The sequence below is a fragment of the Salmo salar genome, chromosome ssa23 (genome assembly GCF_905237065.1).
Source record: "Salmo salar chromosome ssa23, Ssal_v3.1, whole genome shotgun sequence".
In the NCBI taxonomy this organism is placed as follows: domain Eukaryota; kingdom Metazoa; phylum Chordata; class Actinopteri; order Salmoniformes; family Salmonidae; genus Salmo; species Salmo salar.
The window spans coordinates 3,848,117-3,872,692 of NC_059464.1; the positions used below are offsets into that span (position 1 = coordinate 3,848,117).

At 39.6% G+C, this 24,576-nt stretch overlaps 1 protein-coding gene and 1 pseudogene across 2 annotated transcripts in view; both read left to right on the forward strand.

Annotated features, from left to right (window-relative positions):
- LOC106583931 (vitellogenin-like) overlaps positions 1–1,715 on the forward strand; it is a 30,707-nt pseudogene extending 28,992 nt beyond the window's left edge.
- Positions 1,716–17,476: 15,761 nt separating this feature from the next.
- The window catches only part of adgrl4 (adhesion G protein-coupled receptor L4), a 34,008-nt gene continuing 26,908 nt past the window's right edge, over positions 17,477–24,576 (forward strand). The window contains exons 1-3 of one of the 2 annotated variants that reach the window (XM_014168617.2): positions 17,477–17,579; positions 18,102–18,251; positions 22,678–22,827. In XM_014168617.2, the coding sequence (XP_014024092.1) occupies positions 17,534–17,579; positions 18,102–18,251; positions 22,678–22,827 (346 nt within the window). In that variant the 5' untranslated portion in view covers positions 17,477–17,533. 2 annotated transcript variants of the gene reach the window in all.

Sequence of the window (24,576 nt, forward strand, 5' to 3'; positions counted from 1 at the left end):
TTACAATTCAGAGGTTCCAAAACCCTCTTTTATCGATCTTTCTCAGAATGGAGTGAGAACTGAGGGAATCCAGGAGGCTCTTATGAAAATTCCCAAGGCTCCTAAAAAATCTTGACAGGATCACCAAGATGAAACGTGTCATTAAGGATGTAAGTACCAAAGATCACTTAATCTCACAAATGTATCTCCAAAGAATCAATGATTAGGTTTTTTAAATGAAGTTGATGAAGTTTATCAGTCAGCTTTGCTCTACTAATCTATCCACAGCTGTCTGACTGGAGGTCCCTGCCTTCAACCGAGCCCTTGGCCTCCGTGTACGTGAAGTTCTTTAGACAGGAAATTGCCTTAGGCAACATCGACAAGGCCATCATCGAACAGGTAATTTGTGTATGTATTATACTCCTTTATACTACTTTATGATCAGGAAAGCTGGAAATTCTTAAACTTCTTTCATAGTTGACTTTCACAGTGGTCTTATGTCATCACAGCTAGGTAGATGGCCAATGTTTGTTTCTCTACAGCTTGCAACTGGACCTGCTGTTCAGGCAGAGGAACAGTTGTCCATGAGGGCACTGCTGTCTGGAGCTGCTTTTCATTATGCTAAGCCCATGCCGGCTGCCGAGGTGTGTTGCATCTTCCCCACCGATGTTGGTGTGCCCATGGAGCTCAGCTTCTATACTGCTGCCGTAGCCATTGCAACTGTCAATGGTATGTGCTCACCAACAAGAATGTAATGAAGCAGTAATGCTGTTGTTGTTTTAATTCATCTTGGGTTTCATAGTCACATTGGCTATATTTCTCCATTCCCATTTTCACAGTCCAAGCCACCATGTCTCCCAGCTCATGAAGACTTGGCTGCATTACATCCGGCCGTGATTTTGAGTCCCATAGGGCGGCACACAATTGGCCCAGCGTCCACCGGGTTTGGCCGGGGTAGGCCGTCATTGTAAATAGGAATTTGTTCTTAACTGACTTGCCTAGTTAAATAAAGGTTATATATATATATTTTTTAAAGACAAACATTCAGCTGCAGGCCGAGTTTACACCAAGGTGCATACAATACCGTCAAACGTTTGGGCACACTTACTCATTCAAGGGTTTTTCTTTATTTTTACTATTTTCTACATTGTAGAATAATAGTAAAGACATAAAAACTATGAAATAAGACATCTGGAATCACCGAAAAAGTGTTAAACAAATCAAAATATATTTTATATTTGAGATTCTTCAAAGTAGCCACCCTTTGCCTTGATGACAGCTTTGCACACTCTTGGTATTCTCTCAACCAGCTCCATGAGGTAGTCATCTGGAATGCATGTCAATTAACAGGTGTGCCTTGTTAAAAGTTAATTTGTGGAATTTCTTTCCTTAATGCGTTTGAGCCAATCAGTTGTGTTGTGACAAGGTACGGTTGGTATAATGAAGATAGCCCTATTTGGTAAAAGACCAAGTCCATGTTATGGCAAGATAGCCCTATTCCACAAGTACCGCTCCAAGGCTGGAGCCTTCTCTACGCCGATGCCCAGTCCAGGCGCGGCGTTCAGCCCGGCGCCATGGCCGGATCTGGGGTCTGGGCGGGGGCTACGACCCGCACCGGAGCCGCCATTGACTCTAGTCACCCCCCCACCCTGACCATAGAGAGCCCTTGGTTCGTAAGGATTGGACCAAAACGCAGCGGGAATATGTATACTCATCTTCTTTTTATTTTGAAGAAGGAGAAACAACTAAATACGTATACAAAAAAGAACAAAACGAAACAGTCCTGTCAGGTGCAACAAACACCAAACAAGGAACAACTACCCACAATATCCCATAGAAAAATACCCCTCTTAAATAGGACCTTCAATTAGAAGTAACTAGGAGCAGCTGCTTCCAATTGAAGGTCCACCCAATAAACATCACATAGAAATAGACATACTAGAACTAACATAGAAATAGACTAACAAAGAACATAGCCCAACAAACCCCGAAACACTCTAAACAAACACACCCCTGCCACGTCCTGACCAAACTACAATAACAAATAACCCTTATACTGGTCAGGACGTGCCAGTTGTAGGTCAGGGTGTGACAAGGGGGTGTTCTAGTTGATATATTTCTATGTTTGGGTTTGAGTATGGTTCCCAATTAGAGAGAGCTGATTATTGTTGTCTCTAATTGGGGATCATACTTAAGGTGTCCCTGATCCCACCTGCATTTGTGGGATGTTGTTTCAGTTAGTGCCTATGTGCGCGTTGTACTTCACGTTCGTGGATTTTTTGTTGTTTCACTGTGAATTAAAATTATTTTAATTCAGAGGGAGCCAACGTCGCCTCACGTACCTCCCCTCTATTACCATCCCCCGGGGTAAACCTCCTGCGATACCACAATATATTGAAGCAACATCTCAAGACATCAGTCAGGAAGTTAAAGCCTGGCGGACCATGCACAAGCTCCACCACAGTCTGGATCTTCACTTCCTGATCACAGACCACACCACGCTTGCCCCCAACTGGTGCTTCGGCCTCATCAAGCAGCGCTTCCGAAAAACCAGAATAAACACTTTGTCTGAGATTGCTGGTGTTACGAAGGACAGCACTGTGACAGGGGTCAACATCCCACAGCTGGTTGGACTGGAGGATGATACGGTGCTGGTGGAAAGCTATGGCTGGCAACAACACCTGACTCCGTATTTCAGGCCGCTGCCACAGATCAAGCAGTACCAGCACTTCAGGTGAAAATCATTTCCCTTGCATTGTATGAGGTTATTTTTCTTATATAAACTTGGGAGGTGAATTGATGTTGTGCAAGATTGTAATGTCTTCTGATTTTTGTTGTTGTTATTCCCTGTTTTATAGCTTTGATGCTCTGAAGCCTGGTGTTGTTGTTGCCAAGGAGCGTTCGGACTGCTGACATCCTTCCTCCAATTGATGGTCTGCCTGTACAAGCACCACCTGGACTGGACACAGCTTGACAAACTTATCTTTTTGAGAAGATCAGGGAGTTTTGCGATGAAGAGGCTATGGACATCACATGCCCTGCACCAAAGTCAAGGGCAGGACAGAAACAGGCTCTCCGAATGTAGATTCCCTCTTTCATGCGTGGTTCGGACAGACCACTCATCAGCACTATCTGCAGTGCCTCTATTCAAATGACTCTCTCCTAACACAAACCATACGTTGCTACCACAATTTTTTTTATGTATCCTGCTGCTCAGCCACTTTACCCCTGATTGTATGCATATAACTACCTCGTCTATCATTGATATTGATATTGTTCATGTACATGCTATATATTTTATTTATATTGACACTATCTACTTCTGATATTGCTACTATGCAAGTAACCATTTGGCTGTACCATTTACACCTTCCGTAGAGACCCATCCTCTTAGCTAAATATGAATACATAAAATTAATATTGATATGTATGGTCGTAACATGATTTTGTGACATACCACAACAATATCATGTGACCGTATCAAGTGTCCATCACATAAATATATGGTGCATGCATCTGTTTATGTACTGTACATGTGCACCTCACTCAGGTTTCAACTCAGGTTGCATGGCCTTAACTTATGTATGGAATAGTATGTGATATGTGCGTATGTAACAGTATATAAAGTATGCTAATGTACTGGTGTGAAGGCATTTGGGCAGTGGTGTAAAGTACTTTAGTAAAAATACTTTAAAGTACTACTTAAGTTTTTTTTGGGGGGGGGTATATGTACATTACTTAACTATTTATATTTTTGGCAACTTATACTTTTACTTCACTACATTCCGAAATAAAATTATGTACTTTATACTCCATATGTTTTCCCCGACACCCAAAATTACTTGTTACATTTGTTTGCACACACTGTATATAGATTTCTTCTATTGTGTTATTGACTGTACGTTTGTTTATTCCATGTGCAACTCTGTGTTGTTTGTGTCGCACTGCTTTGCTTTATCTTGGCCAGGTCGCAGTTGTAAATGAGAACTTGTTCTCAACTGGCCTATCTGGTTAAATAAAGGTAAAATAAAAAACATTTTGACAGGAAATTTGTTCAACTCATTAAACAGCATATATATATATATATATATATTTATTCACTATAAATCATTACAGTCTATAAATTGTGCATATAGGCTGTGAAAAATAGCCTATTATATAGATAAGAGAACGAAAATGAATGAAATGTTTAAGAGATCAGATTTTTGTTTATAAATACTTTGCTACAATGACACACTTAGTTACAGTGTCTACCCACCTCATTTCTTTAATTTAGCATGTGCACGTAGTAAGCATACCATCATGCTTTTGGGATACGTGTCTTTTCAGATTTCACAACGATTTTTACATCACCGGACTTCCTCTCTTGCTCTAAGTCACCTTGATTTAGCACCTGTGTGTTTTATAAGTTTCCTTATGAAAATATTTAGCGAACTCCATGACAGTAGCTAAAGGAATCTCGCGCCACACTCCAGTCAAATTGGGCACACTCTGCTCCTCGCTCAGCTCTGCTCACATATTCTGACACAAACACACTTTTCCACTCATCATTTGCTGCTCTGTTTGTAATTTACTCATATTATCTATCCTGATGCCTAGTCACTTTACCCTGCCTTCATGTACATACCTGAAATACCTTGTACCTCTGCATATTGATATGGTACTGGTCTCCCTGTATATAGCTCCATTCTTGTGCATACTTGTATATTTCTTGTGTTACTATTTTATTATTAAACTCTGCATTGTTGGGAAGGGCTTGTAAGCAAGCATTTCACTGTGAAGTCTACACCAGTTGTATTCGGCGAATGTGACAAATAAACTTTTATTTCATTGATTTGATACAGAACTAGTTATTGGTTTATGGCCACAGCGTGATGCTCTTTCAGGCCAGATAGGAAATGTGAGTCCCAACTGCTCCCCTCCCATTGTCTGGAGCCTCAAGGAAGCAGGCCCTGCCCTAACTCCTGACCATTTTTAATAGGTCATGAGATGAGCCAACTGCAGAGCACAGAGCCAATCTTTCCTTTTTCCATAGTACCACTGAACCAATAGGGACAATGTAGTGTGGGTGGCGAAAAAAAACTGTTGGCAAAATGTAATTATTTTTCATGAGTCATTTTGCTCATTTTGCTGTAGTCAGACCTCATGCTGTATTTCTCTCAACAGAAAATTTGAGTCATGCATAACACATTCAAGGCCATTCTGTTTCTCTGTAAAACATTGGAACAGACAAAATAAGGTGTTTGTAACGTGGGTCGTACAAAGGGGACCACGGCGCAGTGTGTAGAGTGCTCATCTTTTATTTGAAGTAACGTGAACACTTAAATAAAAATAACAAAACGACGAAACAGTTCCGTAAGGCAACAAAGGCTATTCAGGAAACAACCACCCACAAAACACAAGTGAAACAACATCAACTAAATATGGCCTCCAATTAGAGACAACAACAACCAGCTGCCTCTAATTGGAGGTCATGCCAAACAAACTACATAGAAAAACTAGATTAAACCATAGATATAGAAAACATGGAACAAAAATCAAAAACACCAATACACACAAAACAAACACCCCCTGCCAATACTATAATGACAAATAACCCCTTTTATTGGTCAGGATGTGACAGTGCTACATTTCTTGTAACACAGAAACATAATGTGGCCCAATTATAGTTGAAGTTGGAAGTTTACATACACTTAGATTGGAGTCATTAAAACTCCTTTTTCAACCACTCCACAAATTTCTTGTTAACAAACTATAGTTTTGGCAAGTCGGTTAGGACATCTACTGTGTGCATGACACAAGTACTTTTTCCAACAACTGTTTACAGACAGATTATTTCACTGTATCACAATTCCAGTGTGTCAGAAGCTTACATACAATAAGTTGACTGCCTTTAAACAGCTTGGAAAATTCCATTAAATGATGTCATGGCTTTAGAAGCTTCTGATAGGCTAATTGACATCATTTGAGTCAATTGGAGGTGTACCTGTTGATGTATTTCAAGGCCTACCTTCAAGCTCAGTGCCTCTTTGCTTGACATCATGGGGAAATCAAAAGAAATCAGCTAAAACCTCAGAAAACAATTGTATACCTCCACAAGTCTGGTTCATTCTTGGGAGCAATTTCCAAACGCCTGAAGGTACAACCTTCATCTGTACAAACAATAGTACGCAAGTATAAACACCATGGGACCGCGCAGCCATCATACCGCTCAGGAAGGAGACGCGTTCTGTCTCCTAGAGATAAACGTACTTTGGTGCGAAAAGTGCAAATCAATCCCAGAACAGCAAAGGGCCTTCGAAGATGCTGGAGGAAACAGGTACACAAGTATCTATATCCACAGTAAAACAAGTCCTATATCGACATAACCTGAAAGGCCACTCAGCAAGGAAGAAGTCACTACTCCAAAACCGCCACAAAATAGCCAGACTACAGTTTCCAACTGCACATGGGGACAAAGATCGCACTTTTTGGAGAAATGTCCTCTGGTCTGATGAAACAAAAATAGAACTGCTTGGCCATAATGACCATCATTATGTTTGGAGGAAAAAGGGGGAGGCTTGCAAGCCAAAGAACACCATCCCAACCGTGAAGCACGGGGGTGGCAGCACCATGTTGTGAGGGTGCTTTACTGCAAGAGGGACTGGTGCACTTCACAAAATAGATGGTATCATGAGGGATGAACATTTTGTGTATATATTGAAGTCTTGAGATGTTGCTTCAGTCAGGAACTTAAAGCTTGGTCGCAAATGGGTCTTCCAAATGGACAATAACCCCAAGCATACTTCCAAAGTTGTGGCAAAATGGCTTAAGGACAACAAAGTCAAGGTATTGGAGTGGCCATCACAAAGCCCTGACCTCAAGCCTATAGATAATTTGTGGGCAGAACTGAATAAATGTGTGCGAGCAAGGAGGCCTACAAACCTGACTCAGTTACATCAGCTCTGTCAGGTGGAATGGGCCAAAATTCACCCAACTTATTGTGGGAAGTTTGTGGAAGGCTGCCGAAACGTTTGACCCAAGTGAAACAATTTAAAGGCAATGCTACCAAATACTAATTGAGTGTACGTAAACTTCTGACCCACTGGGAATGTGATGAAAGAAATAAAAGCTTAAATATATTATTCTCTCTACTATTATTTTGACATTTCACATTCTTAAAATAAAGTGGTAATCCTAACTGACCTAAGACAGGGTTTTTTACTAGGATTAAATGTCAGGAAATGTGAAAAACTGAGTTTAAATGTATTTGGCTGTCAAAGGGTGAGTGTAGCTGGTGCATAGAAGTCAGGTGCAGGAGAGCAGAGATGAGTGGACAAAGCACTTTACTTAGGCAATCATTTGCACAGAATGCAACTGTGTCACAAAACAAATGCCCAACGATCAAGTGAGGCAGCACAAAGTACAAAAACCCAAGTACAAAGTACAGGCTGCCACAAAGCACGGGTATAAAACAAAACCCGGCGCAAACCAGCCGGAAGCGTGCCAACCTCAACAATTTCACACAGACATTGGGGGAACAGAGGGTTAAATACATGGCAAGTAATGAGGGAAATGTAAACCAGGTGTGTGGGAAAACAAGACAAAACAAATGGCAAATGAAAGGTGGATCGGCGATGGCTAGAAGACCGGTGACGTTGACCGTCGCCAGAACAAGGAGAGCAACCGACTTCGGTGGAAGTCGTAACATTGTCTAAGGTGTATGTAAACTTACGACTTCAACTGTACATGTTTGCTTCAAAAGATGCTTTCTTGACACAGCTTCTTGTTTCACCACCCAAAATGTGAGAAGACTGCAGTGCAGAGATGGCCGAGGGCTCCCTGGTAGTGAAAATGACTAAGCTAAGGAATGAAAACCAAGTCTGAGGACAAGTCCAGCGAGCCAACTCTATCACCACCACCAACATTACCATCATCAAACCTGTCCCTACCAACTAACTCCGCAACTATCAAATTCGGCTGCCATAGGAAACCGGTAAATGTCTTCACCAAGCGCAGGCATCCTCTGAAAGCTAGAGACTTGATGCTTGTTTGTTTAACTTTTCAAGCGATTTAAGATAAAAATGTTTAGGCCAAGTAAGGCCTACATCCAAAATTAAATAAACCACTCCTAAATTAATCAACAACAGCCCCGTAACATTATGATAGAAGTGGGGGCATCCTGGTATCAGCAGTGTATCAATCTGGTACGATTTTGCAAAAAGATATGTCTCACAATACATGATGCCTCAGTGAATACATTGCATTCAATGGGGGGGAAGATTAGCCTCACTGTCACAATCGTCGTAGTGATGGGACCAAACTGCAGCGGGTATGTGAATCATCTTCTTGTTTTATTGAAAGAAAATGAACACTGAACAAAAGCATGACGAAAACAGTCCTGTAAGGTACACTGACTACACAGATACAACCACCCACAAAACACAAGCTGAAAACCCCTACTTAAATATGACCTCCAATTAGAGGCAACTAGGAACAGCTGCCTCCAATTGAAGGCCAAACCAAAACCCTGAACATAGAAATAGAACAACTAGATAACCACATAGAAATAGATGACATAGAACATTACCCAAAAAAACCAACAATGCAAAACAAACACACCCTGCCACGTCCTGACCAACTATAATAACAAAATGACCCCTTTACTGGTCAGGACGTGACACTCACACTATTGATGCCTAGAGAAATGCATCAAGGATATGATGCATAAGTGAATACATTGCATTCAATGGGAGGAAATAATCATTGCACTGTGGATACCTAGGGCAGGCAGGAAGACAGGCATAAACTAATCCCACAATCTCCTCTCTTTCTTCTTTCTCTCCCTCCCTTTGCCTCCCTGTCTCTTTATCCCCCTCCTTTTCTTCTCTCTCCCTCCCCCTTCTTTCACCCCTCCAACCTCTAACCCCTCTCTCACTTCCTTCCTCCCTCCTGCCCTCCATCTCGCCCTTTCTCCCTCCTCTCTATCTCTCAATCTCATGCATGTAAATTATGCACATGATGCCTTTCTCTAGGAATCCATATTGTGATGCTACTCTCACCCCCATTGAATGCAATGTTTAATGTCTTGTGAAGCCTATCTTTTTGTAAATTGTACCACTTTGATGCATTTTAATGATTTCATCATATCCATGTGGAGAAATGGAAAGAAGCGAAACGTTTCAGAGCTTTATCTTCCATTGAGTTTTTACAATGTCATTGTGTATCAAGCACCTCCAAGAGGTTTTAGCATTTACAATTAATGAGAGATTTCCTGACTTCAAAGGACTGAAGAGGAAGGGAGCAAACAACATTGGTTTGTTCTAGACAACATCTCTTCCTTCCTCTCCGTTAGCACAGTGTCAGAGTGAGACATTCAGATGTATTTTCCTTCAAACATTTTACCTAGAACCAGACCTGGGATAACTATAGTTTTAACTATGCTTTGTGGAAATTAACTATTTTTCCAGGGGAACAAATAGTTACTTTGGGGTGACTACAACTATTTGAAAACAGATCCCAAAAAATGACTTATTTTGAAAACTATTTGAATACAGATCTCAGGAAGTGACAACTTTTCTGAAACTATTGGATTGGCTGTATCTGGAACTGCATGTTGAAGATAGAAATAGAATGAATAGAGCACACACAACCTCCTACACTATTCCAATCTATCTGAACGTCATATTTGAACTACATAATACATTTCTATTTTTGTGAATGTCAATTTTCCTGAATGTCCATTGCCTCAGGTGTACATAATCAAATCAAACCAATGATATGTTGTACGCATTAGTATAAATCAGTTGTGACGCTCAACTACTGTATGACTCTTTCAACATGCCATTGAAAAGGTTGAAAGCTGAAATTCATTTTATGTTACCTTAAAATACTGCAGAGTAATTCAAAGCCATTTGCAAACATTGCAAATAGCAAGTTGGATGCTTAGCAAAAACTACTTTGAACCTCTTTGTCCATTTGAGGGTAAGTGTTCTTGTTTTAAACACACACTATGCCATTTTAAAGGGATAGTTTATTCAGAATACAAACTAACATGATCGCCCACCTAACTTGGCTGTAGTTGATTGAAGAATGGGATATTTTGTTTCCTTTAGACACATAATAGCCATATTTTGTTTCTGTTAGTATTCTCAACAACTCTTAACATTCAACTGTTATTGTGCCTGTGTAATACAACTGTAATTACTTCTGGAGCAACATTTTATTAGCATACATAATACGTTGGTAATTGCATAGCAATGAGCTGAGAGTTTATAACTACTGTTCCTTATTCCAATTGTAATAACTCCATTATTATGCAATTAAAAAGCAATTTCCAAAGTCCTATGTAACAACAATGTTGCTATTGTAATAATCACACATTTAGATGCACTATTGTAAAGTGGTTGTTCCACTGGATATCATAAGGTGAATGCACCAATTTGTAAGTCGCTCTGGATAAGAGCGTCTGCTAAATGACTTAAATGTAAATGTAAATGTACTACACATGTATAAGAACTTGATGTCAAGTGTTACTGTATTACTCATTATGAAAATACATTTCTTAGTCATTTTGAAGCTGCAAAAGTGGTCTACTCTAATGTTGAGGTGATTCCATGTCCCTAATTTATTTCATACTTGGCTATATGCTATATTAAGATTCATATCTACGTAGATGTAGTTGTTGCACCACTAAATTACATTTTCTCTGGTAAACGCAATAGATTTGTTCCCACATTTAAGTCACCAGTTCATATTCCTTATCTCATCATTTTGTTATGTGTGACTCAGATGTTTGGCATGAGACTTTCTCCTCACCGCCCAAAATCCACCCATGTCTGTTTCCCACACAAAGAATAGGGTAATTTCGACATTAACAGTGTCAAATAACCATAAATAAAACCACCAACTGAGTGTTATTTCATGCCTTATCTTCAAATGCACACTAGGTATAGAAACATGAGACAAAAGGCTTTATCGTTTTGCATGTATGGCTGTTTTTAAACACAACTAATATTTAGACTCTGTTGATAGAAATATGCTATCATTCTAGGGCATAGTGGTGGCATAAAATTTTTTAACAATGGCAAATTGACCGATATTTCAACACATGGCACATGGCTATTCAATATGACAGTGCATTGTGATGTGTGTAATGTCTGACAAGAAACATTGAAACACCATTCCATACAATGACATTTGGTATCACTAGAAAATGTGGTGTTATGGAGAGGGTTTAGACAGTCTATCCCCAGCAGGCAACATGAGTGCCCACTAAATAAAGGATAGTTAAAAAAAATCAAATAGGGAGAGCAAACTAAAGGTGTTAACCCTCTACATCTCTCAAGGGTCAGTCCGTCTTAAATATAATCTGTGGCACAGCTGTAACACATATTGACTAACGAGGTGACACTAATCGGTGCGTCAAACGTGCTAACGTCAAACCTCAAAACATAAATGGAATAACCAATGCATGTAACACTATGTAACACTATGATATTTGTGTTTGTATTTGTATTTAATATATTATGCTTCCAAGGCAGCAGCTACTCTTCTTGGAGTCAAGCGAAAATAATTAGTTTTTTAATGGCGTAGAATGCCCAGCGTAGAATGCCCAGCGTGCTTTCTCTCTCAGTTTATTCCCTGCCTCATGTAGGTGTCCAGTAATTATTGTAGTGTGTGCAGTACATGTTTTCTACCAATTGAGAACTTTGGTCTAATACCCTGAGATCTGGATCTTCTCTGGAAAATTATTATATGTGTATTTTTGGGGTATACTGCCAGGGCCTAGGTCTGGCAGTACTGCTCTAGCTGGCCTTGTGCTGTGGGTGATAGCAGGCACAGGTCATCTGCGAAGAGCAGGCATTTAACCTGAATTGTGTAGACTAACACCAGGGCGGAGGATTTCTCTAGAATAGTGGCCAATTCGTTGATGTAAATATTGAAGCGTGCAGGGCTCAGATTGCAACCCTGGCGAAGGTCCAGTCCCTGGTTAAAGAATTCAGTTATTTTCTTGACAATTTTGATGCTGCACGTATTTGTATTTGTATTTATTATGGATCCCCATTACTCTTCCTGGGGTACAGCAAAACAAAAGGCAGTTTATACAATTTTAAAAACATTGCAATACAATCAGAAATTTCACACCACACTGTGTGCCCTCAGGCCCCTACTCCACCACTACCACATATCTAAAGTACAAAATCCACGTGTATGTGTGTATGTGCGTATGTTATCGAGTGTGTATGCATGTGTCTGTGCCTATGTTTGTGTTGCTTCACAGTCCGCGATGTTCCATAAGGTGTATTTTTATCTGTATTTAAAATCAAATTTTACTGCTTGCATCAATTACTTAATGTGGAATAGAGTTCCATGTAGTCAAGGCTCTCTGTAGTACTGTCTGATGATATAAAAGCAATAAGGCCTTTATTAACATATTTTTTCACCTAGCATTTGGTTTTCAACAGCGGGGTGTTGTAGGACCCTTGTTGTCTGGCACTGCGACCCTCTGCAACAATGTTGCAACTTAGAAATGCGATCTCCCATGTACCATTGAGAGTGAATGGTGTCCTGATGAGAGAGCAATTTTTCTGAGACGTGAAATTATGCATCAGCATTATTATTATGGATACATCTGAATAAATGTCAATAGAAAACAGCTAAAACAAAATGAAGTGCAGTCATTCCAGCTGCAGAGTTTGACATGGTTTTGTTAGCTGTAGATGGCTAGCTAGCAGTGGAGAAGAAAGTTAGCTAGCCTGTATAGCAACATTTCTTTGTTTGCATAGCAGAGATGGAAAAAGAACTAGCAACCAGATTTTTGTCCGGACTATATCCTTTGGTGGAAGGATTAAAAGTATGAATTTATTTGTCAAAATAAGGTTTTAATGAAAATATGCAATATATTTTTTTTATGTAGGTAACCAGTTTATAATAGTAGGAGCAGAAGCACCTTGGGGGTGTGTGGTACGCGCAATATATCACAGTCAACGGCTGTATCAAGACACTCCTCTTCACTTCGTGCATAAGAACAGCCCTTACAAAATGACATTGGTTTCCTTACCCTGTAAGCAGTCTATGGACAAGGTATTGCAGCAATCCATACTTTTCTGTGTTTCCCCTAGCACTGTTTCCAAATACTCATGTTTTTGCATTGTGGCACAAATCCCATGCAAGTTATGTTTCACTATATGGATCACTCCAATATATTGGTACATTTGAAGTCGAGAGTTTACATACACCTTAGTCAAATACATTCAAACTCAGTTTTTCACAATTCCTGATCATTAATACCAGTAAAAATGCCTTGTCTTAGGTCAGTTAGGATCACCACTTTATTTTAAGAATGTGAAATGTCAGAATAATATTAGAGAGAATGATTTATTTCAGCTTTTATTTCTTTCATCACATTCCCAGTGGGTCAGAGGTTTACATACACTCAATTAGTATTTGGTAGCATTGCCTTTAAATTGTTTAACTTGGGTCAAACGTTTTGGGTAGACTTCCACAAGCTTCCCACAATACGTTGGGTGAATTTTGGCCCATTCCTCCTGACAGAGCTGGTGTAACTGAGTCAGGTTTGTAGGCCTCTTCGCTCGCACACGCTTTTTCAGTTCTGCCCACAAATTTTCTATAGGCTTGAGGTCAGGGCTTTGTGATGGCCACTCCAATACCTTGACTTTGTTGTCCATAAGCCATTTTTCCACAACTTTGGAAGTATGCTTGGGGTCATTGTCCATTTGGAAGACCCATTTGTGACCAAACTTTTACTTCCTGACTGATGTCTTGAAATGTTGCTTCAATATATCCACATCATTTTTCTACCTCATGATGCCATCTATTTTGTGAAGTGCACCAGTCCGTCCTGCAGCAAAGCACCCCCACAACATGATGCTGCCACCCCCGTGCTTCACGAATTGGATGGTGTTCTTCGGGTTGCAAGCATCCCTCTTTTTCCTCCAAGCATAACGATGGTAATTAAGGCCAAACAGTTCTATTTTTGTTTCATCAGACCAGAGGACATTTCTCTAAAAAGTACGATCTTTGTCCCCATGTGCAGTTGCAAACCGTAGTCAGGCTTTTTTATGGCGGTTTTGGAGCATTGGCTTCTTCCTTGCTGAGTGGCCTTTCAGGTTATGTCGATATAGGACTTGTTTTTGTCACGGGTGTCGTAGGGTTAGGGTTAGGGTTAAGACGCAGCGGGAAAATGTACACTCATCTTCTTTTTAATTCGTGAAGAAGGAAAACACAAAACGTATACAAAACAAAACACGAACTTGACAGTCTCGTCAGGCAAAACAGCTAAACAAGAACAATCTCCCACAAAAACCGATGAAAAACAAACTCCTAATTATAGGACCCTCAATCAGAGGCAACAATAACCAGCTGCCTCCAATTGAAGGTCCAACCCCAATTAACTAAACATAGAAATACAAAAGACTAGATAGAACATAGAAATATACTAACATAGAACAATGACTAACAAACCCCGGACTAATAAATCAAATACCCCTCTATCTAAACACATACACAAAACACACCCTGAACCACATAAAACAAACACCCCCTGCCACGTCCTGACCAAACTACAATAACAAATAACCCCTATACTGGTCAGGACGTGACAGTTTTACTGTACCTGTTTCCACCAGCATCTTCACAATGTCCTTTGCGGTTGTTCTGGGATAGATTTGCACTTTTCGCACCAAAGTACGTTCAGCGGTATGACGGCTGCGTGGTCCCATGGTGTTTATACTTGCACACTATTGTTTGTACAGATGAACATGGTACTTTCATGTGTTTGGAAATTGCTCCCAAGGATGAACCAGACTTGTGGAGGTCTACAATTATTTTTCTTAGGTCTTGGCTGATTTCTTTTAATTTTCACATGATGTCAAGCAAAGAGGCACTGAGTTTGAAGGTAGGCCATGAAATACATCCACAGGTACACCTCCAATTGACTCGAATTATGTCAATTAGCCTATCAGAAGCTTCTAAAGCCATGTCATCATTTTATAGAATTTTCCAAGCTGTTATTGGCACAGTCAACTTAGTGTATGTGAACTTCTGACCCAAAGGAATTGTGATACATTGAATTATAAGTGAAATAATCTGTCTGTAAACAGTTGTTGGAAAAATTACTTGTGTCATGCACAAAGTAGATGTCCTAACCGACTTGCCAAAACTATAGTTTGTTAACAAGAAATTTGTGGAGTGGTTGAAAAACTACTTTCAATGACTCCAACTTCTGACAACTGTATCACTCCGCGGCGGAAGGGTACATTCGAGGTGAGGATTTACAGATTTACTCCCGTGTACAGCTGTGTCACAGCTGGGGTCCGCCCCTATATATAGACCCCATGCCCACGACACGCGTTCTCTTTCATTTTCTCAGCGGACGTCCATATGGTTTGAGGTACAAATTTTCTGAAGTTCACTTGGTAAGCCACTGGTAAGTGTAATATCTTACCGGAGTTACTCCATCATATGGTGTTGTTTTCACTGCTTGGATATTAAACCGACTAGGTAATATTGCAGTTGGCGTAAAAAAAATCAATAAAAAAAAAATCGAATCCATTACCTGGTTGCGGTTTCTTTGTCTGCCTGCTTTTCCCACACAGGTCTTCCCTGTTTTTTTGCAGAGGTACTGGGTCATTTATTCCTCACCGGGTTCCTATTCCTCCAAGCGGGTCACGACATAAGCTCTCCCAGGGTGTCGGACCCCTGCTCCATGGCCTTGTTGGCTTGGCTGAGCTTATGGCTTCCCTTTATGACTTGTGTATGCACTGCCTGGGTTTGAGCCACAGCAAGCTGTTAGTCCCTCTACTGGGCCTAGTGTCCCACCCAGGAAGCATGGCCGGAGCCACCGCAGGCAGAGCCCATCTGCTGCCAGTCCTGGACAGGGGCAGTAGTCGGACCGGAGGGCGTTTGCCCTGCGTCATGAGGTTGATCGCTTCGATGGCTATTCCCTGTTGGCCAGTGATAGGCTGTTCCTGGGGGACGATGCTGGCACTGTTCACCACCGTGAGCAGGGCTACCAGGCTGACAGGCCATCAGAAGCAAGCAACGGGGCTTCATTGCCCCCAGCGGCTTGAGAGGCTATGAGGAGCCTACTCACTCAGGTAGCCACTGCACTGGACATCAAACTGGTGGACAGTGATGACTCTCCATCTGTCCACATCTCTGCTGAGTTCCGCAAGGCCTTGCAGGAGAGTACACGGGAGTAAATCTGTAAATCCTCGCCTCGGATGTATCCCTCCGCCGCATAATGTCCAAATCATCCTGAAGTATCTACATTTGATTGTGTATCTCAACAAAGTCACTTACAGACAATTTGGACATGATGCGTGGAAAATACTAATATAAGTACCATAACTTTCATGGGAGTTGTGCTACAAATTATAAAAGGTTATCATTTGGAAACAGTGCCAGGGAAACTAAACCAAAGCATGGATTTCTGTCATACCTTGTCCAACATATAAAGTGTTACCAATAATCCTTTTAATTTTGGACTTGCAGCAGTGTGTTTTGTTTGTTTTTTCAATCTTTTTGAGCATTTTCCTAAACAATTTTGCCAACCTTAAGTGTATATCACACCCATCATTTAATGAACCTACAACGAATTTTGCAGGCTAAAGTGTAGGGTACGTTACTTACATTTTCCACCAAATTTGTTTGGAAGACCCTATACTCCAAAAGTCCTAATTTAATTCTACATGCATGTAAATGAACTGATAATGTGACAGGCGAATATAATACAATGAATCAGTCCAACTTGGCAAATTTGACTTTCCATGCAACTCAGCCAGTGAAATGGTCCACCACCTGGAACTTATCAAAGGGATGAAGAGTGAATTAATAGCATGCGGGAAACCATTACTTTCGTTTTCCATATTAAAACATTTACAGTATAAGATATTCATATTCCTTAATTAAATTACTTGGCAGCTTCAGAGTGGCTTAGTGGCTATCATCCTCTTGAGTGTTAGTCTGGAGATCATCTGAATAAAATTAATGAAAAGATGCGTAAATACTGATGCAAGTTAGTCGAGTACATTGAAATCAGTGTTACATCTGTAGGAAGCCATCTCTGGAAGTATCCTAGAAAGAGAGGATGTTGTCCTTCACTGAAGTCAATGTTGTTCAGCTGGTGTTTACACAGTGTGTGTGTTTCTGTTGAGAACAATGTCCTTGTGGTTTTGTAAAATGGCCACCCCAGATGCACAATAACATTACTACTTAAAGAACACTTAGTATTGATATTGAGATGGAGTTGAAAGAAAAAGCCACCAAATTGCAAATCATAAATTGTAAGAATGTATACTCTATACTACAGCTACAATAACTTTAATTAGGAAGCCAGACTATACTGGTTTATAAGCATTCTCTTATGCTGTTGATTAGACTCCATTGTCATGGGACGGTGGCGTGTCCCCAGTTTAATGTTTGTGAAAGCTGATTAAAGATCAGGACAGGAAGGGTCGGGTTTAGGGAAACAGGAAAACTGATGCAAGGAAACGGACCACGTCACCAGCCACAGAGTTTCAGCTAAAAGTATTTCTGTCCCAACGCAAGTATGGAGTCTTTGCTCAAGTCCCAGATGAAACTTGTACTTTTAGCAGGTAAGTGAGTCTATCCATTCTTCTGTCATATAGTATGCACTGTAGCATAGCAGACACCTTGTACATGGTAGAAATACACATATGTTCTTTGCCATTTCCGTTATGTGTATGTGGGATTTACCAGAGAAAATAATCAGGATGCATGGCGGGATATTTTTTATCCCAAACTTCAGGTCTCCTGGCCTTTAGTGATCATAGTTGCATAGATATAATTAGGAACTTTGCAGTTGTGTGAGTCCATTTCAATATCAGTCTAATATTACTTCTGAGTAGTTTATTGATGTTGAGTAGGCTTACGTATGATTTTTGTCTTTCTGTTATTATATTACCATTTGCTGAAAATGTAAACACTCTTAGTCATAATAGCATAATATGATTGTATGCAACATTCAATACATACCATAGTTCATGGTACCATTGTTCCTTCCATATTGATGAGTTAATGCTGATCTGGTAGTAAATTTTTTTTCACATAATTTATTAAATTCACAAAGCAAATGTATTCTATTTTTTATCTCATAGCATGGCTTTCCAGTGTTATAGACCCATGCAGATTTTATGACATTTGTGATAAATGCCATCGACTTGCCTCGTGTAAATCCCTGAATGGATCCAATAACGCCTGTTACTGCAACCGTGGATATACTGGCGATGGAACCAACTTTTGTAATGGTAAATATAAGTTCTAGATTTTTTACAAACCTATACAGAACAAGGTTAAGTAGGCCTATGAATACATAGCACTTAAAGGGACATTACACTCAGGTTTAGACCTGATAGGTAGTCTAATGCCTCAACCCCCAAATAAATGAAGAAAAAAAAATGGCACTATTTTAGGCAATATTGGGTGATTATCCTTTCATTAATTCAGGGTTAAAAGGGTGTATATTACTGGTCTGTAAAGTAAAGTTGCATGATGATGTCTGCGGCTAAAGGCACAATCCTTAATTTGTGTTTTAGTCAAACCACAGTCACCTGGTTGGCTGTAAAGCTGAGGGGATGTAGGATTTTAACCATAATTCATAGAGGATGCTCTGGATGCAAGGACTGAGAGAGTCCATGCGATCAACATGATTATGCACAGTGTATTTTTGAGGCTATTCTTTGTTTACAAAGACTCAAATGGACACCATAAATTTAACAATGGAAAAGTTATATTGAGTTATGATTGGGATAAGACGGTTGCACTAAGCTCATTTGGGATTTAGAAGTTATATTATTCAAGCATATATATTATTAAATGAGATAACCATTGAAACTTTTAAATCAACACGTTTAACACCAACACAAGAAGTATTAGCTTTTAACATTCAGAGTTTTTGTAACTCTAGAAGAAAATATTCATGGCCAACACTGGTTATTGTTGCATTCAATCTACACTGGTGTAAAGTGTGAAAAACACTCCAACATTTGACTACCTTTTAACACTAGGAGTAAACTTTAATCATAACCAGCTGATTGTACTTGGATCCTTACTGCATACATGTATGTACTGCTTCACATATATGGAAAACTTTCAGCCGGTGGTACCCATTTGTCTTATATCTTTCAACAGCAGGCGCACTACCATCATCAGGTCTGCAGATTTGCAAAAATAAACACTTTCTCTGTCCTGTTTTACAATGTTAAGGCTGGAATTTAATTTACACACTGTCTTTGTTTACAAATTACTGCCTGAGAACACTTGCTATTCTTAAAATTTGAAGAATCTACAGTACCTGTGAGAGGAGTCCACTTGGTGGTAATTCAACATTAACCCAAAACCAATGAGCCAAAACCAATCTGTAATTTAATTTGCGTAAGTACAGCAATGCAGGTTCAACTGAATTGAACCCGGGGTTCATCTGTCCATGTGGACTGGAAGTTACCCAAATCTAATTAGAAATATACACTTAGTATACAAATCATTAGAAATACCTTCCTAATATTGAGTTGCCCTCAGAACAGCCTCAATTTGTTGGGGCATGGACTACAAGGTGTCGAAAGCGTTCCACAGGGATGCTGGCCCATGGCGACTAATGCTTCCCACTGTTGTGTCAAGATGGCTGGATGTCCTTTGGGTGGTAGACCAATCTTGATACACACAGGAAACTGTTGAGCGTGAAATACCCAGCAGTGATGCAGTTCTTCACACACTCAAACTGGTGTGCCTGGCACCCACTACCATTCCCCATTCAAAGGCACTTTCATCTTTTGTCTTGCCATTTCACACTCAATGGCACACATACACAATCCACGTCTCAATTGCCTCAAGGATTAAAACTCCTTCTTTAGCTACACACCCAGTGAAAATACATTAGGACATTAATTCAATCAAAAAGGGGTTATTTTTCGACAGCATCGCTTTTTATTAGAACACATGAAATACATGTATTCCCGTGGTAGAAATGGTCAGATTGAGAATTGAGAAGGAAGAGGAAAAGTATATCAACAAACATAGCTGTTTTTGTGGCAAAAAAATTCTAGACACGTTAGCAAAGGAAGTTGGCTAACAAATAATAATGTACTCAGCAGTGAACACAGCTTTTTAACAGTGTCACTAAAAATAACTGTCACTAATTCCTTATTATGTACTTAGTATTTTTATGCTGCATTTTGTGAATCAGAGCTTCCTTGTAAAAGGGACATCGGTCTCAATGGGAGTTCCCTGAATAAATTAAGGTTTAATGACATGCAGAAGAAAGGTAAGACAGCTAACATATTGTTAGTGTAACAAACTAGTTGGCCAGTTTGTTTAGCTCCAATATTGACTTGACTTTATTACATACACTGATTGTACAAAATATTAGGAACACCACTTCTTTCCATGACATAGACTGACCTATGATCCCTTATTGATGTCACCTGTTAAATCCACTTAAATCAGAGTAGATGAAGGGGAGGAGACAAGTTAATTTTAAGGATAGGACCCTTTTTTTCAATTTTCGCCTCAAATGACATACCCAAATCTAACTGCCTGTAGCTCAGGACCTGAAGCAAGGATATGCATATTCTTGATACCGTTTGAAAGGAAACACTTAGAAGTGTGTGGAAATGTGAAATTAATGTAGGAGAATATAACACATTAGATCTGGTAAAAGATAATACAAAGAAAAAAACATGCATATTTTTTTTTGTACCGACATCTTTGAAATGCAAGAAAAATGCCATAATGTATTATTCCAGCCCAGGCGCAATTTAGATTTTGGCCACTAGAAGGCAGCAGTGTATGTGCAAAGTTTTAGACTGAACCAATTGCATGTCTGTTTAAACTGTTGTATCAAGACTGCCCAAATGTGCGTAATTGGTTTATTAATACATTTTCAAGTTCATAATTTTGCACTCTCCTCAAACAATAGCATGGTATTATTTTATTGTAAATTGGACAGTCCAGTTAGATTAACAAGAATGCAAGCGTTCTGCCCATATCAGATGTCTACATCCTGGGAAAAGTTCTTGTTACTTACAACCTCATGCTAATCACATTAGCCTATGTTAGCTCAACCGTCGCACGGGGTGGATACCGACCCCGTAGAGGTTAACGCCTTATGGGCACCATCCTCTCAGGCAACTAGCACAGTTATTGTAAACCTGGTTAAATCATGAATCATTCCTAGTGGGGATTTTTTCCGACCTATCTACCCTATTGAAATTGTAAACCTCAAAGTGTGTTTATCATAACAAAAGTACTGAAATGTGAAAAATTATTGCTCGTGTTGAAAGTGGTCAAATTGTTTTATTGCTCAAGTTCGTCTGTCAGCCAACATTGTTGCATTTAGGTTTGTGGGACACTTTTGCTTAGTATTCATATTTCCTTATCTGATCATAATCATGGGGGTTTACATATTCCAAGGGCCAAATGTAAATTAAACTGTGGTAATATAAACATACAGTAAATGGCTTCTACACGGAAATACAGTACAAATATGGGTTTTGGAGAATAAAAAAAAATATTTTGAACAATATGTCACTTCATTAATATAGAGCAGAATTGATGGCCCCATTAAATAAAATATTCCTACTCTAAATTTAAAGATAGTCCATAATTTTAAGGTACATTATCATTTTTGCTCCACCAATGAAATGTTCTTAGATTCCCTAAATCAGACCCATTTATTTTATTCGAGAGAATAGATATGAGTGGGGAACTATCCCTTTAAGACAGTCAACTTGAGTACATCTTTTTGTTCATATCCCTAATGCATATTCATTTTGCTACCATTGTACTGTGAAATCCTATTGAGCTACCCATAGGCTACTCAGAGAAAATGGAAGCCAGTCATTTTCCTTATGGAACCCTTTCCTACACAGTGTTTGTGTTAACAATGGCGGTTCAGAGGTCTGGAATCTTATGGTCATATTTCCTCCTGAATATTGTCACCTCCCTTTCTCAGAGCTAAGGATATCCCTTCCCGGACAGGCTTTGTACACAAGGTACAGTGGGGAGGAAGACCAGTATATTCATCATATCTAGACAGATGAACACAACAATTGAAAGTCCTATCGGATCACTTCCAATAAACATTGTGAATATCTCATGCAGGTGTGTTTTGATATGAACTGGCATGGTGAATATCTGATGGTTGCCAGAATTTACAAACCAGTCACAACCAGTATGAACTGTGTGCACAACAAGCTATATAATTGTAGTTAACTTGTATTGGGGTCGTAGTTACGTTCATTGTAAATCTGATTATGACTTGTCTCAGTAATGTTTGAATAATAACCACTTGTTGATACAGTTGATACTGATAAACAGCTCCTATCCCAAGGCCATCAGACTGTTAAACAGCCACCACCCTTCCCTCTGCCCAGTACCCTACTCTGCCCCTCAGTAACAATCACTAGCCAGCTACGACCGGGTATTCTACCCTGCACCGTAGGGACTGCTGCACTATGTACATAATCATTGTTCACTGGTCACGTTACTATACCTACCGCTGTAAAAAATATATATTTTAATTTTGTATTATTGTGTGCTTGACATTTACTACATTGATTGATAGGTTCTAGGAACATAAGTATTTCCCTGCACCCGCCATAACACCTGCTAAACTGTGTACGCAGCAGCTACAATTTTAATTTATTTTGTTTCTGTGTCCTTCTTCCATCATAACAGATGACAACGAATGCCAAAATGTCACTAATATCTGTGGAAACAACAGCAACTGTACCAATACAGAGGGCAGCTACTACTGCATCTGTGCCTCAGGATATACTTCAACCGGGCGGAATGAATTTCAACCAAATGACGGGACAGAATGCACTGGTATTATATATATATATTTATATAGTACCAGTCAAAAGTTTGGACACACTAACTCATTCAAGGGTTTTTCTTTATTTTACTATTTTCTACATAGTAGAATAATAGTGAAGACATCAAAACTATAAAATAACAGATGGAATCATGTAGTAACACAAAAAGTGTTAAATAAATCAAAATATATTTTCGATTTTAGATTCTTCAAAGTAGCCACCCTTTGCTGTGATGACAGCTTTGCACACTCCTGGCCTTCTCTCAACCAGCTTCATGAGGAATGCTTTTCCAACAGTCTTGAAGGAGTTCCCACATATGCTGAGCACGTGTTGGCTGCTTTTCCTTCACTCTGCGGTCTAATTCATCCCAAACCATCTCAAAATGGGTTGAGGTCGGGTGATTGTGGAGGCCATGTCATCTGATCCAGCACTCCATCACTCTCCTTGGTCAAATAGCTCTTACACAGCTGGGGGTGTGTTGGGTCATTGTCCTGTTGAAAAACAAATGATAGTCCGACTAAGCGCAAACCAGATGGGATGGCGTATCACTGCAGAATGCTGTGCTTTGAATTCTAAATAAATCACCATCAAAGCACCCCCACACCATCACACCTCCTCTTCCATGCTTCACAGTGGGAACCACAAATACGGAGATCCTCCGTTCACCTACTCTGCATCTCACAAAGACACAGTGGTTGGAACCAAAAATCTCAAATTTGGACTCATCAGACCAAAGGACAGATTTCCACTGGTCTAATGTCCATTGCTCGTGTTTCTTGGCCCAAGCAAGTCTCTTCTTGTTATTGGTGTCCTTTAGCAGTGGCTTCTTTACAGCAATTCAATCATGAAGGCCTAATTCACGCAGTCTCTTCTGAACAGTTCATGTTGAGATGTGTCTGTTACTTGAACTCAGTGAAGCATTTATTTGGGCTGCAATCTGAGGTGCAGTTCACTCAAATGAACTTATGCTCTGCAGCAGAGGTAACTCTGGGTCTTCTTTTCCTGTGTCGGTCCTCCTGAGAGCCAGTTTCATTATAGCACCTGATGGTTTTTGCCACTGTACTTGAAGAAACTTTAAAAGTTTTAAAATGTTCCATATTCTTAAAGTACTGATGGACTGTTGTTTCTCTTTGCTTATTTGAGCTGTTCTTGTCATAATATGGACTTGGTCTTTTACCAAATAGGGCTATCTTCTGTATACCAACCATACCTTGTCACAACACAGCTGATTGGCTCAAAAGCATTAAGTAGGAAAGAAATTCCACAAATTAACTTTTAACAAGGCACACCCTTTAATTTAAATGCATTCCAGGTGAATACCTCATGAAGCTGGTTGAGAGAATGCCAAGAGTGTGCAAAGCTGTCATCAAGGCAAAGGTGGCTAATTTGAAGAATCTAAAATCTAAAATCTATTTTGATTTGTTTAACACTTTTTTGGTTACTACATGATTCCATATGTGTTATTTCTACAATGTAGAAAATAGCAAAAATAAATAAAAACCCTGGAATGAGTAGGGGTGTCCGAACTTTTGACTGGTACATTGCATTCGGAAAGTACTCAGACCACTTGACTTTTTCCAAATGTTGTTACGTTACAGCCTTATTCTAAGATTGATTAAATAGTTTTTTTCCCCTCTCGTCAAAAACTGTTTTTGCAATTAAAAAAATATAAAAATACAGAAATATTACATTTACATAAGTTTTCAGACCCTGTACTCAATACCTTGTTGAAGCACCATTGGCAGCGATTACAGCCTTG